This window comes from Triticum urartu, chromosome 2A (assembly GCF_056163025.1).
Source record: "Triticum urartu cultivar PI428250 chromosome 2A, HENAU_Tu73, whole genome shotgun sequence".
NCBI classification, from domain to species: Eukaryota; Viridiplantae; Streptophyta; class Magnoliopsida; order Poales; family Poaceae; genus Triticum; species Triticum urartu.
In genome coordinates, this window is record NC_141874.1 from 700,001,026 (window position 1) to 700,016,817 (window position 15,792).

General features: G+C 45.0%; 2 protein-coding genes and 1 pseudogene across 3 annotated transcripts; 1 reads left to right on the plus strand and 2 right to left on the minus strand.

Annotated features, from left to right (window-relative positions):
• Positions 1–813: 813 nt before the first annotated feature.
• Positions 814–3,257, minus strand: LOC125537986 (importin subunit beta-1-like). The gene is made up of 2 exons (XM_087542197.1): positions 1,021–3,257; positions 814–916 (listed from the first exon to the last, which is right to left on the minus strand). The coding sequence occupies exons 1-2, from the start codon at positions 3,255–3,257 to the stop codon at positions 814–816; spliced, it is 2,340 nt and encodes a 779-aa protein (XP_087398323.1).
• A 5,058-nt stretch (positions 3,258–8,315) lies between these two features.
• On the plus strand, positions 8,316–8,885 carry LOC147986905 (uncharacterized). The gene has a single exon (XM_087542198.1). The coding sequence runs from the start codon at positions 8,316–8,318 to the stop codon at positions 8,883–8,885; it is 570 nt and encodes a 189-aa protein (XP_087398324.1).
• Positions 8,886–12,258: 3,373 nt separating this feature from the next.
• Positions 12,259–15,303, minus strand: LOC125539849 (uncharacterized; annotated as a pseudogene). Its single transcript, XR_015617461.1, has 4 exons — positions 14,027–15,303; positions 13,816–13,908; positions 12,851–13,728; positions 12,259–12,746 (listed from the first exon to the last, which is right to left on the minus strand). The product of XR_015617461.1 is annotated as an uncharacterized LOC125539849 (transcript).
• Positions 15,304–15,792: the final 489 nt, after the last annotated feature.

Consider the following 15,792-nt stretch of genomic DNA (forward strand, 5'->3'; position numbering starts at 1 on the left):
AACAGCAGCTTGGTCGTACCACCGCTTTGGAAACCTCCTCATAAGAGAAAAAGCAACTCAGAAACAACAGTTAATTTCCTCCAAAAACTTCCTATATGATACTGGTAACAAATAGATAAATTGCACTTTTCTTCCTGCTCAGAGCACAAAGCTGCATCACTAAGTTCTGTCACGGACAGATAAACTGCCCAAAGTGGCAAAATGACTACACATGCATTACAGAAACAAGTTCCCACAATAACTAACAAAAAACAAGTTTACATAGTACTCCATCCGTAACTTAATATAAGACATTTTTTGACACTATAACAGTGTCAAAATGTCTTAATATAATGTAAAAAACGTCTTAAATTAAGTTAGAGAGGGGGTAACAAACTACTGAAGAGGAGTGCACTCAGCACAGAACACTTGTCAACAGATAGACATATATTCTCAGAGTTAAATGTACACGGAATTTTTTTTCAATCATTTATACCGGTACACAAAAAAGGGAGCCAAGCTAAATTGTGTGTACAAATTACACTTCAAGGAATGGTTATGGCGGCAGGGGATTTTAGTACAGAATGTCACGGTTTGAAAGTTTTTCGTGATGTTTACACATTACTTATACCAACTTGCAGCAGGTGAGCTCCTTCTACATTGCTCTTATAACAAAATTGCCTAGAAGGCTGTCTGAAAATCTGTGCAAAACCATAATAACTAGTAACAATTAGAGGAGAAAGGAGTTTCTATCCGACACCTAGATCAACCAAGTCATAAAATTTCAGCGTACCAAAATAAAGCACACTTTAGTTCCTCTCCTTCACCCTACCATTATTCCTTCATCATTTCAATCAACCCCTGTGACCAGGCCCCCACTCCGGAAGGAAGCTGAGACAAGGCATCAATTCCTGCCTTGGTCACACTTTTATCCTTTCTGTCCCAAGAACTATAAGAAAGAAAGAAAAAACCAATCAATGAGTATATGACCTATAATTGTACTGCATACTATAACCAAACCGAAAAAGAAGGCGTGCGTACCTTCTCTTGATCTTGCTGTGGTCCTTGCACACACCTTCGGTGAAGTCAACTAGAGCCATCGCTACCTTCAACCCAGACTTTTGGTCATTTATACCACCCAATATGCCATGGTAAGCCTTAAATATCCCCTCTCTAACCTTGTTACCATGATCCTTATCCTGGGACTTCAACTCAGCAGCTACTCTAAGCTTTTCCATAACTGGAGGCAGGTACTTCTCAAATTTCTCACCAATAGCAAGAGCAATCTGCCCAAAGCTCGATAAAATTGAAGGTTGAAGTGTCGATTCTAGGATACCTTGGTAGAGAACTTCCATAATATGATCATAGGATGGCACCGCCTCTTCCTCTTTTCCCAAGACACGGCAGATATCACACATCACTTCTAAATAAACTAGGGAGAGCCGCTTCACATTAAAATGCTGTAGCAGGATAGGCATGTGTTGTACAAAATCACCACCACTGGCATGAGCAAGAGCACCAATGGCAAGGGCTGCTCCATCATGTGCACTATTACTGTCACTGGTTAAGACAATGCACAATAGGAGCAATACACACTTAGCAGACCCATTAAGTTTAAATGCCACACTGGTCGCCAAGTAGCTAGTGCCAAGCCTCCGGATTAAGAGTTCTAGTAGACCACACAGCAAAACCTCAAGAAGGCCACGGTTCTTCCTCTCAATGGATGAAACTGCTTCACCTTGACGATTAATCATGATGTTCAATCTCCTAAAGATTTGAGACATTAAGCCTCCTACAGCCCTGCAAACTTCTAATTCTTCAATGTTGCAAACTCTCACAATCTCACTCAGTGCTTCATAAGCAGATGTACATGCTGGAAGCCTAAAAGGGTTCTCCTTAGCAAGTTCTGAAGCACAAAGAAGAGCATCAATAAGAGGCTTAGCAAAAGGTGAAAGCTCACATGACTTTGCATCTTCTCCATAACATCTCGCAAGAAAATATAGAGCTCTATACACTTCAATGGACACTTGACGGACATCTTTGCTCCTCTCTATCAAGACAGCCATGATCCCAGGAAGGCCCCCCTCATTTCTGATGATTCTATTTGCACCCACAAGCTCAAACATCCGCCCAAGAGTCCATGCAGCCCTGCCTCTTACACCTTCCTCAGGATCTTTCATCATGTCAAGCAACAAATGAACTACAGGAGAAAGTTGCTTGACAGAGGGACCTTCAAGGATAAAAGCTAATGGAAAAATGACTACCTTGCGACTATGACAATGTGGTCCATGGATGTTGCACTCAACAAATTGCACCACAAGGGGGACAACTGCATCCTTCATAGTTCTAGCGGCGAGGCCTAGGCATGTCATATAAATGCCTTCCACAGTCTCATCTCCCTCTTGTCCCCAAATGTCCTCAAGATTTGCTCCCTCTTGTTCCACATTTTCATCTCCCTCTTGTTCCTCACTCATGGAAATGTCCATGTCCTCTAAATTACCATCTCCCTCTTGTTCTGCACCCATGGAAATGTCCTCTTGTTTTAAATCTTCCTCTTCTTTTAAGTAAGTTTCTAGCAGAAGTGGAACAAATGAAGAGAGAGGACCAATAAAGTTAGAGGTCTCTTGTTCTTGTTCTTGTTCTTCTAAATCTTCTTCTTCTTCTTGGTAATCAACCTCTTGTTGGCAAATAGTGCTCCACAACTCAATAGATTTGACTTTAAGTGATTCCACATCTCCTTTCAAAGCTTGGGATGTAAGACTTAGTATGATTTCCTTGTACGGTTCTAAATTGGTATGATATCTGGATGCAATTGCAACAAGGCACTCAAATGCCACCTCTTTGATCTCAGTTTCGTTGGATTCAGCCGCATCACAAACTACAGCCACTACAGAATTTCTGCCAGCATGGTCTTTAAACCGAGCAAAATCATCAACCTGAAGAACGTTGAGTAGAGCTTTAACCGCTGCCAGACGGACTTGAGAACTTAGCTCTCCTGCATGGTTCTTCACTGCATTTACGACACTGGCCTTAACAAGATCCCCTTGATCCCCCTTGAGAAGGTAAGGGGACCCCTCGAAGACATACTCCAAAACTTCTAGAGTTGCTTCCTTTAGTGAAGAAGATGGCCTTGCCATGTTGTCCACTAATTTGCCAATGAGGTCCTGCAATTGATTCCTCGGTATCTCAATGCATGCAACCCTTGCAATAATTTTTGCAATAACTTTCGACCAGGGGCGCCTTGAATCAGATTGCCTTGAATCAGATTCTAGTGCCATGAGCAAATTCTCCTTGATCTTTGATCAAATAGATGGATCGAGGTTGAGCCATTGTAGAGCTGGTAGATCCTTGAGTGCGTCCTTGAGTGTAGGATCCCTTGATTCCAAGGAGTTCTTCAGGATGATGCCAGCAAGTGTCCTAGTCTCTTCTGGATTCCCCTCCCTCAAGAGATGAGATGATAAATGTAGAAGAAAGTTGGGAAGATCAAGACCATGGAGCTGCTTTAGCTTCCGTTCTGCTATTGACCGTATATTGTCATCAGGGTGCAAAGCATGTGCGAGAACATCACTAATATCAATTGATTCATCCATATCGACTGTCCTGGGCAAGTCATGGGCAAACATCAAACATCAGAACTTGTCAGATATAGGGGGGGGGGGGGGGGGGGGGGGGGGGGGGGAGCAACAAATTAACCCCCCAAAATAAGGTATCTAAGAACCACACAAGAACCAAATGGATGGAGAAATATTACAAATTTAACTCAACAATCACCATTCTCTATCAACAGTCAAAACTTCTACTCCCTCCGTTCCCAAATACTAATAAGTCTTTCTAGAGGTTCCACCAAGTGACTACATACGGAGCAAAATGAATGAATCCACCCTCTAAAATATGTCTACATACATCCGTATGTTGTATTTCATTTGAAATGTCTAAAAATACTTATATTTAGGAACAGAGGGAGTACATGACACAACCTCTCCTTTTGATTTAGCCCTAGATTGTCTATAAGCTAGAATTAGGCATGAATCATCATAAAGAGAGTTTTAAGACAACCTAACAAATGTTTGAATATTGTAGAACAAAAACATTTTGCATGTAAAGAATGGGGGCACAACACAACAGATGCATCATAATTAGCCAACACCTTAGCTTTTATTTAAGTGCACCTTCAACTCTCTTTTTCTATCACAAAGAGTATAACTAATTTTCAGAGAATATTTCCATGGTTACAAATATTCATATAGAACTAATTGTCAGTTAGAAGAACATATAACCATAGTTGGCAGTAAGAAACAAAATAACATTCAAATATGTCAATCAACAACAGTCACAACTAGCAGGAATCAAGTTGTAAATCATAGTTAAGTCATATAAACCCCGAAACATGAAACACAGAAAGCACTTGGATAAAAACAAACAGCATCAGGCTACACTTTCAATGGTAATTCAACGCTATAGCCCTAATTATTTAGAACTATATAAGTGCAATCACTGCTAATTCATGCAACTGCAATCACTGGCCGCCAAAAAATAGTTCATACAATTTCAGTAAGAAGCAATAATTCAGTTAATAGAGTGTAAAAACAACTCATTGGCTAAAATTTCTAGAGAAAAAAGGCCCCTCGTCGGCTGTTCCGTGGTATATGCTTAACCACTGCGGTTGCCTAACAATGTTATACATGTGACACATGTCCTGGGCACCCTGTGGCGCGTCCGGTCAGCCGACCTTCGAGGCCTTTTCTCGACTGGGTCAGGAAGAGATTCTTCTTAGTGCAAAATCGTGGGGGCTGTCTTCCCCCCACGAGACGAGTTTTTAAAAACAAATCATTGACTACACTCATCTGCGTGGAGGAGGGGAAGAAGTCGCAAGATCACCAAATCATATCATGAACCACCATAACATGAGCCACGACATGGAGGAGGGGAAGAAGTCGCAAGATCACCAAATCATATCATGAACCACCATAACATGAGCCACGACAGTTACCTAGAAGCAAACATTACCAACAAACCACAGGTATTGTAAATATCAACCTCCATTTAGGTGAAGTAGATGCAATTCGCATGGTCACGTTGTAATGGTAGAAGAAATTGCTTTAACTGTCAAATGATATGATATTACCCAATACGATATGAATTATAGAACTGAAAAATACTGATACCCAATTAAAAGGAGCATGATGATACCCAACATACAGACCAAAATATATTTATTAATTTGATCACCAAATACAATTTAAAAAGAAGTGTAACTTTGGTGGTATAGGACCATCAAAACATTGTGCTACCACTAGAAGTTCATTGCAAAAAGAAGAAAATACAAAATCCATATTAATTGTCACAGCTTTAATACAACTTTAGTACAAAGTTGTACCAAAGCTGCGACAATTAATTTAGATCAGAGGGAGTACTAAATTTCACGGACTAAAACACAAACAAAAGGTATGTAGGTACGTAACTTAAAGAAGGATATGAATGTAAAAACATTATGCTATGAGTAGAAGTTGAAGGTACCAAAAAGCCATAAAGCCCACACAACAATCAAACGAGATAAAATCCAGCCTAACATAAAAATTCCAACAGACGAATAGACCAATATAATACATCTACAGGATTACAGCAAATAGATGAACATAACTCTTGGTAGTACAAAAACTGTAGCTCAACTAATCTAACCTAGTTACTCCACACTACAAAATAATACACACAAAAAAAAAAGATTACATCAAGCTCTAGATCTTTATAAGTGTGACTACTAAACACCGTCAAAAGAAGATTTAAAGAAAGAATGGATCATCAACACTGCATAGAAACTGCAACTCGGGTGCTTTCTGTCTCAAAATATTATACTCTAACAATAGTGAACATTGCTTGCATCATAATTACAACACACAAGCTTCACGGATTACATGAAAGAAGAGAACAAACTATGGAGGAAAAAAGGTAAAACAGAAATAAAAGGTTATAATTGCTTATTCGTTATAGTATAACCGATGAATAATTGATAGCGTCCACATGTCAAAAGGAAAATACAGTATCCCGGAACTTTACTGATAATCATAGTCTACAACAAAACTAGGAGCAAATTTACAGCAAAGCTTCCAGCACAAAAGACTGCAATACTACTGAACTGTAAAACACTATGAGATACCATATAACTGATCATGAGTTACATGAGCAGGAGTTACATAGTAAGTCATAACTAGTTACAGCACAAAGGCTGGACCATTACACTCTAATCGATAATGACTTATAGTGAGAATTGATGGATAAATGCGTACATCTATGAACCTTAATACAAAACATATCTTTGTGCCAAAAAATAAAGCAAATTACAATAAGGCTTCCAACACAAAATACATGAAAGTAAGCAGGCCACTCTGAAACTCCTACAATTTCAAGATACCAGATGGGCTAGTCCAAAAGTCCAGTGCCTTGCAAGGGGGAAGACTGAACTAAGATCAAGAACTAAAAGCTACACAGTAATCCAAGTGGGAGCATATAAGCTACACCAAAAACTAAGAATGATGAGTAACAACATTCGCTCAGGACTAATGCCAACCCTAAGAGGACATAGCACGCATGAACTCCATTCTCTACATCATCAGCGAAAAAAACAGGTTAACGATCCGCCAAAATACAGAGCACAACCACGTACCCTAAACGAACAGCAAATTAACCATTCACTGGGAAATCTCACACCTACATCTACAGGACAGGAGATCTACAAAATTTAACAGCTACATCAAAAGAGAAAAAGTGGGCAGCCACAACCCACAAGACAGAAACTCAATAGAGAGCTCGACAGCTCCGAAGGAAAAAGTCCTTAGGCAGAGGATGAGAGAGAGCTTGTTGTTGCTGGGCCACTCAGGGTCATGTGGATAGACTATCAAAACTTAAGCTTGTTAAACTGAGGGATTGAGGCCAGTTCCTACAAATTGACATATGTTTATTGGGCATAACTAAACCAGTTTTAATACATGTACCTAGTATAGACCACATATAAAATTTGGGTGTAGAGAAGTACTACTTTCAAAACAAATTGGAAATATACTCAAGTCAAGGAATCTCTTTTGCAAAATACCACCTTTAAACAACAATGTCTCTTGCATAAACTGTAAACAACACAATCTCCAGTGATTTATTTATGCTGCCACGGACGAATACGCGATACCCTAAGTGAAATTTTAGGGGAAAGAAGAGTGAATCAAGTAAAATTACCTGTGTGCAGCTTGCAGGGATTCAGGGAGAAGGGCAGAGGATCAGATTCAGAGAAAGAGCTGCGCCGCCGGCTTGCCGCTGCTAACTGCGTGCGGTTGTGTGGCGCGGGGTCGTGGGTCGGCTGACTTGACGTCGTCGTGTTGCTTTGTGCCGGTGGGAAGGCCGGCGGTGGACGGCGGCCGATGTGTGCCGCTGGCCGGCGGCTGTTGTGCCCTCTGTGACGGTCTGTCGGGGGCGGCGGCGGTGGCTGCGTGCTTCTTCCTTTCTTTTTCTTTTTCTGAGAAAAACGAGGGCTGCTGCGTGCGCAGGAGTAGTTTTTATGGGAGGTGCTTATGTAGGAAATTCCTTTTCTTCTTCTTCTTCTTCTTATCTACTAGGAAATTAGGAAATTACTTAATTGACGTCGTTGCCTCAAAGTTGTTCTTGAGGCCCAAGCTCATGATGGTATCTCGTACTCCTGGAGGAGTATCTTACATGGGCTGCAACTGATCAAAGATGGATACATATGGAGAATTGGAAATGGAACACAGGTGCGTATCTGGAATGACCCTTGGATACCAAGGTCTTGGTCACGGCGTGTCATCACCCCGAGAGGTGCAAACATGTTAACTCATGTGACTGAACTTATGTGCCCAATTTCCGGAACTTGGGATGAACAGCTTGTGAGGGATATTTTCTATGCCGAAGATGCCCAACGGATACTCCAGATTCCGCTAAGGGATGGTGTGGACGACTTCATAGCTTGGCATTATGATAGCAAAGGAAATCACTCCGTGAAAAGTGCATATAAGCTGCAGGTTGAGTTGAGCAAGCACGCGGGCAACGGATCGACCGGTACGAGTACAAGCGCAGGGGGACAACTTGAGCGCACGGCTGATCAGACTTGGAAACGCATCTGGAAATTACCTTGCCCAGCCAAGCTGTAGATGTTTGTATGGCGGTTGAGACATGAAGCTCTTGCCCTCTGTCAAAACCTGGAGAGGAGAGGAGTTAAGTTGGAGAAGTCCTGTTGTTTCTTCTGCGGTCACGGGAAAGAAGATGGAGGACACCTGTTCATAAAATGCAAATGGGCCAAAGAAATTTGGCGTGGTCTAGGCCTGGAGAGCGAGCGCATGCGGTTGGAAAAGATCACGAGTGTGCATGAGATGCTCGACCAGCTCTGGGAGCTTAATGAGAACCAACGGGTCCTGATCATTGTATTCTGGTGGCAATGGTGGAACCAACGCAATAATGTACGTGATGGGCATCTACCGCTGCAAGCTCCGGAGATTATAAGGCGCATTAGAAGCACTGCCTTGGAGTATGAACAAGTGTTCGCTCCAGGAAATCGGAACATGCCCGTGGCCAAATGGGAACCGCCTGAATCTGATACGTTGAAGTTCAACCTAGATGGGGCTTTTACTGCGGGGCAGTCCATGATTGGATGGGGTGTTATGGCTCGAGGTGTTGATGGCCAAGTGGTGGTCGCTCGTGCCGGGCGCCAAGACCAAGTAACAGACGCCTTTGGGGCTGAGATCAACGCGCTGGCAGCGGCCATTTCAACTGCGACGGAGCTGGGTGCCACGCGAGTCGCCTTTGAAACGGATTCGCAGCTACTTGTTGATGCCATGAACATGAGGATAGCTGATTCCTTCCCATATGCTGCGATCATCGAGGACCTGAAGTTCCAAATTAAAATGTAGTTCGCCAAATATAGTGTGACCCATTGTAGGCGCTCGGCCAACTCTGTAGCTCATGAGTTAGCTCAAATAGGTCGAATGTGCTTACCTAGCGTTTGTATGGAGCGGGACTCCTTTGTACCGCCCGCTGTGGCTGTCTGCGTCTCCGGGGATATGCCCGGGCGCCGTTAATTTATAAAGCTATGCTTTGCCTTCAAAAAGAAAGTTGTCGACCAACCGCATAAACGCATAGGAACGAGCGAGCCAAGAAGGTAGTGGGCCGGCCCATTCAGCCGGCTTAGCGTAGGTTTTTCGGTAGTTTTGGAAATCTTCTGGAAGGTTTCTAAAATGGCTTTCTTCTAGGAGAAGAAAGAAAGGCGATCTCGCCTCCAACCGCCGTCGTCCTCCGGCGGCTTCCCTCCGCTGAAGACCTCGGTCCTCGGTGGTGAGGGAGGTCGCCGGATTTATGCGTGTGTATTGTTTTACGCATTAGGCTTTTAGGGTTTTGGGTTGTTCGTCATTTTTCCGTCGGCGATGACGACGGCGGTGCCGACTAATAAATCTTCAGATCCTTTCTCAACGAGGAAATCCATTTTAGGGGTGGATTTGGAAACCAGACTGTTCAAGCAAGGATGGTGCGATGACGGTGGCATCCTCGTGGTGCACCTGTGTCCTCAGGCTCCGTCGTTGCGACGGCGTTTGCTCCAGCACCGGCGCGGAGCTTGGGAGGTAGTCCAGGAGCGGATGCAGATTGTGGTCTGCATCGGCGACATCTGGAAGATGGTGGATCATGTGTTGGATTTGTGGCTCGTGGCAGGCATGTGTTGTTTCCTCCTCCAACGTCTTAGTTGGGCTGTGGTGCCGGATCTGAAGTTCGATGGCGTGTTCGGGGTGTTGCCCTGGTCTGGTTTGTTTAACGGCAATGGCTTCGCTTTTATTGGCGAGCCACCTTGAAGGTCCGCAAAGCTGCATATAAGCGATGAAGCCGCGTCGAGCTCGGGTATGGAGGTGATCCGTCATTTTTTTTCTTTGATGGCTGCTATGGTGGTGCCAGAGGCGTGACGAGCGTTGGTGTCAAGTTCAGAGGATTCTTTAGTCTTGTTTATAATTTTACTTCATGGCTAGTGTTCCTATGTACAAATACTAGTGTTCTGCTGGTCTTTTCATTTTTGTCAGGTCGGTACATATTTGGCTTGTACTTATGATCTTTACGATATAAATAAGACACATATTATCATGCAATGTTTTTTCTAAAATGACTTTACTGTTGCTCTCGCCTCAGTCTCAAAATAAGTGTCTCAACTTTGTACTAACTCTAGTACAGAGTTGCACTAAGTTGAGACAGTTATTTTAGGACCGAGGGAGTATTTTTAATTTTTTTATATTTTTATATTTACTTTTTAAGTTTATTTTTATTTTTCAAAATAAATTGCATTTCCGAAAAATATACAGAATTTTAAAAAACTTTCATGTTTTAAAAAAATGTTCAATTTTCAACAAATATACCATTTTTCAAAGTTGCCTCTCTTCATCAAACAATGTTTAGGGCCAGTCTTTTTGGGCAGCTTAAAAAAAGTTGCCTCTCTTCATCTTAAAAAAATAAGCCGCCCTCTAAAATTGTTGACAATTCTAAATTAGTTATCCCGTAACTACTCTATATAGGTAAGAGAGATTGGATGTGGAAAAAGCTGGGAAGGAGACGACTTATTTTTAAGTTGCAAAAAGAACTGGCCCTTAACTCCGTCACTGTTGATAGTTCTTGTATTCCTCTTTAACCATTTTAAAATGAGGTATAAGATACCAGATTTCAAAGCTTTGCAGTGCATGAAAAAAATGGGCATTTTCTTTTTTGGACCAGCTGATTCCTTACGTATAGATGTCGGTCCATCCCCCAAGGGTTCCTCCCCGGCCGCCGTCAACTAGATATTACGGTCCAGAAATAAGAAGAGCTTGTATAATAAACTTGTTTTTTGTAGCTGGTAGCTGAACATGCAGACAATACCTGAGAATCGCATGTACAAGAATCAATATCGGAAGGCATGCATCTGCAGCGCGCCGGCGCCTGCAATGTCCGCATCGGCGGCGCCAGACGAAAAACGTGCACTGTCGGCTGCGCTGTTGCTTCAACGGTGCCAGAACCAGGTGCAGAAGACAGAGGGTATACATAGTGAGAGGCGACGGGGCAAATTTTGCTAACCTAGCTCGGAGCTCTGAATCGTCCTGGTACATTCAGGTACAACAGGTGCTCTGTCCTCCGGCGAGTCAGCAGCCACCCGGAGGCACATACCACATGGTTAATTCGCACAGCTTCACGAGCCATATCGAGCTCGGCCGGGCCTTTGTGCCTGTTTGCTCCTCTTGTTGCGTCCGGTCGGTGACCGCCGATAGCGGTGGAGGTTGTCCCCTCCCGCATGGCTGCTAACGCTGCCGGTCCTTGTTCCCGGCTGCTTCCTCTCGGATCCGTCGGTCCCGCTTCAGACTCCATGGTGAGACGGCGATGGTGGCTCCAAGACCGTGGTGGCGCATGTTGGTGGGTGGCAAGTGTGGTGGAGCACGGCGGATCGGTCAGGGTGGTGGGTGTGTGGTGGACGGGAGAAACCCCTGCCGGCTTGGCCGGCACCGATGCGGCGACGCCCGTGGACGCCATCTTTCCTTCTTGAAGGGCGTCGGGTATCCCCCACCCATGCCTCTTCGCGTACCGGGGGAAACCCTAGGACCTGTCCAGGCAGCAGCGTCGTCATCGTCACGTTCCTTCCTGAAGGTGTTGCTTGGTATGCGGCGGTCCGAAGTGGTAGGAGTGCGGTGGAAATTTTCGGTGGGCGCAGTGGCTGTGGATCATCATTGTTTTCGTTGATCCGACTCTGCTGTCATTATTTTCTTTTTCTTCATTTTCTATTTCCTTTTGGGCGTGCTTGTGTTGTCTGCCTCATCAATGGATTCTCAGATTTATCGGGTGGTTGCTATATCTATATAGCGGAGCGAAAGCCTATTTCGAGAGAAATACAAAGATGGCTACCACTCTATGTCAAACTTTGGTTGTAACAGAATATTGTGAGGACATGTTCTTCTAAAAGAATAATCTGGGAACAAGTTTGATTATCTGGGAGTAACCTGTTGTTCTTGTAACAGAATATTGTGAGGACCCGTTGTTCTTGTAACAGAACATGATTAGAGTTGTTAAACTTGCAAAGATTGGACTTTTAACTGCACTGTTGCCATCAGTCTATTATATCAAACCACATCTATTAAACAAGTTTTTATGGAAGGGGAATGAAAACTTGGGGATATGAGGGGAATTGAGGGGATTTGATGGAAGGAAGGGATTCACCAAATCCTCCCGTATCCCTGCCTCCCAAAACCTCTCAAATCCCGGGAAACCAAAATTCTAAAGCAACAATTAATCATAATATAATCCCAATGTCCACCTACTTTAAATTCACAGTTCCAAGCAAGGTGCATACAAGTTCAGAGTTCACAGAAAACCAAGAGGATCATAGAAGTTCACTTTCACTAGCTGGTGCAATGGGAGTCTACCAAAATAAAGTACAAGTTGACTTGTGAGAATTCACAGAACCAAGAGGATCATACAAGTTCACTTGTCACTAGCTGACCAGCTGGTGCAATGAGAGTCTACCACAATAAAGTACCAAGTTGACTTCATAGCAAAAAATAGTGGGGAACGGCATCAGAAAGAGAGAGCACAGCATCTGGTACTGATTACTTCCTTTTGATCCATGGTTTCCTCTTGATCAATGAGACGTGTAGCAGAGACTACATGCCTAATTCCGACCGGTTTCATGCTCTTCCTGGGTGTTTTCTCAGTCTCAACCTCCACTGCTGTGATCCATAATGTATTATGGTGGTCACGGTGCTTGATTTGCAAACCTATATATACAAAGAACATTAGAGGTGATGGCAAGAACATTAGAGTTGATGGCATCTTTCATGAAATGCATGAGAGAGAGAGAGAGAGAGAGAGAGAGATTCACCTTGCACCACCCAAAACAAGATGGCACCCGAGTTGACATCTTTGCCAGCATAATCCAAACACATCCTTTCAGTCTTCCAATTTTCACTCTCCCATGAGAGTGGCAAAAATATTGGGATGTCTAGGTACACACAATGATCTTCATCGACTAGTTCATAAGCAGCAAGCCCTTTTCCTGAGCATGTGTAGATAAAACCATCCACAAATACACATTTGCCATTTAGAAAGCGGTATCTAGACATATCCCTTGGCAGGTATTTTCCCCATGGAGCCCAAGGCATAACAAGATGCCACTTCTTGGAATCCAGGTCAAAGTGAAAACAAGAACATGTGAGAGTATCACAGACTACAAAGGAATTATCACTCACTACTACATATCCGGACAGCGCAACCTTCCTGTCAAGAATATTAGAGTGATCTGTCATGCAGCGCACCCATGAGATGGATCCAGGAGGACAAACAAGGAAGGCCTTACGGTAAACTTGGAGAGTTTCAGTAAGAGCAAGAGTTGTCCTACCAACTTGGATAACCATGACAAAAGGATCAATAGGAGAAACAGGCCGCCGTGCTTGCAAATCTAAATGCTCACATCTGGTGTCCAGGTTAAGCACATCCATGCCATCTTTTAGGAACGAGACAGCATGTAGTTTTGAGTCAAGGAGAAAAAAATGCCTCGGACCACGATTATCTCCATGTACAATGTAATGTGGCTTGAGAGGGGTCGCTATTCCTAACCTTGAACTCAGATCTGGACTCAGATCCATGAGACTTGTTTTATAGATAAATGATTGTGAACCAGCTTGGCAGATGATAAACAAGAGCTCATTGTCCATATGTGGCTTCACATAGGGAGGAGGAGGACCTGGTGGTAGAAGATGCCTGCATGCAAGAAGCAAAATATGTGTGTCATGCACAAGAAACTTGAAATAAGATATCTAAGCTAAGCTCAAGCTTGCGGAACAAGACCTGCAAGGATCATGAAGCACTTTCTCTTCATGGACTTCCTCTGCATCATGAACTTCATGGACTTGATGACGCACCTTGTCATCCTTATACTCTCTAAGTGATTGATTGGTGGACACAAGATTAATATTAATTTGTAAGCAAGATGACCAACATGAATGAATGGATTAATGGTCAAAATAAATACATGGCTTTAGTGGACGGAGAAACTTACTGGAGAAAGGAGAATTCAAATTCATTGATGTCTTTCATGGGTAACATGTCCACCTGGCGGGAGGTGGAGTGCAGAACCTTGATATGGGAGGGGTCAGGACCAAGGTGGAAGGTGGTGATAATGGCGTGTAGGTGGTCTGGCCAGCATGGGAGCCCCACACTCATCAAGACAGAGCACATGACCCCAGAGCCCAGATGGGTGAGGAAGCCATGGGCTGTGCTTCTGTCAACATAAGGAAATATAATGTCCACAGGGGGATCCATCTTCAGACTTCCCTCTTCATATCTCAGCTTGTATGCATAGATGGCATCTTTGCGGAGCATGTAGATGGCATTGCTTTCTTGTGCATAGAGGCCACGGCCAAGGATAGGGACGTAGTCCTTGGCGTCTGAGGTTTGGGTTACCTTGGTCCAGCCCAAGTCAGTGGAGGAACAGTTGAAAGTGAAGAAAAGGCCGTTTTGGAGGGAGAGCAGGATGAGGGTGCCCCCCTCACGGCCATGGCCAGGGAGCACCGCGTAGCCCTGAAGGAAGTCAATGCCCCATATGCTGGGGCGGTAGGGCTCGAATTTGCAAAGTTGGACCAAGGGGATCCCGACCTGCTCCCAACGTTGTGCGGCTGCGCCCTCTTCCTCTTCAATGACCAGGCGTTGTACTCGGAGACTGAAACTCGTGGCAGAAGAGTAGGTAGCCGACACGGCCCATATGTGGCCGTCGGCCGAGATGGGCATGCACCGGCCACGCATGCTTGGATCCAGCGGGGGAAGCGCTACTTCGGCCGGCGGTTCCTCCTCGGCCGGCAGCAGCAGCTGCAGGCCGTCGGCTTGCGCATTCTCGACCAGCTGCAGGAGGCAGAGTGAGCGGCCGTCAGGAGCCAGGGTTGCGCTGGCGCTCGAGCTGCACCCCTGCCGCTTCTTGAGGTCGTGGAAGATCTCGAGCGTGTCGTCGCTCTGACCTGAGATTCGCCCGGATCTCGCTACGCGAAAACGGTGGACGCGTAGGGCGCCGCTCTTGACGCCGACGAGCAGCGACCAGGCGGGGCTCTCGTCGGCGTCGGAGGGAATGTCGACGAAATCATTGCCGAATTTGACCTCAATGAAGGGGTCGGAGGGGCCAGGATAGGAGCGCTCCCTCTCCTCCGCCCCCGCCATCGTCCCCTCCCCTTTGCTCTCCTCAGCCGCCGCCATCTTTGGGTTAGGGTTAGGGATTTGGGGACGAGTGGGGCGACTAAATCCAGGGTGCTCGAAACACGGGTGTTTGCTTCTTTTTTTTTTTAGGATCGACACGGGTGTTTGCTTGGTGCTGCAGTATGAACCGTGCCACCACCAGCCACACCAGTTGGGCCGGCCCAACTTTTGCTGCTGGATTTTAGGGCAACTGGGCTCCGGCCATGTCCGTTTAGGGGTAAACGGACACAAAACACGGCCCAATGCGTGGGAACAAAAGGGGACAAATGTCAATTTTCGGACCGCTTTTGACCCATTTCCCGCCTAACTTTGGGCCGTCTTTGCGTCCAAACGGACACGCGCGAACGGGTGCGGCGTGTGCCCTTGTCCTCTCCTGGCCCGCCCGTCAAGGACACAACGCCCCTTTTTCTATCCTCTCATATGCCTCCCTCCCCGCCCCACTTTTCCCTGTCGTAGCCACCACCGTCGTCATTCTTCTTGGTCACGTCGTTGTCCAGCACGGTCGCGCGCTCCCGTGCCTACCCTTGTCACAGCCCCATCGGACCCCCGAGCTGTCCAACCCCGGGAGCCTGATTTACGTGC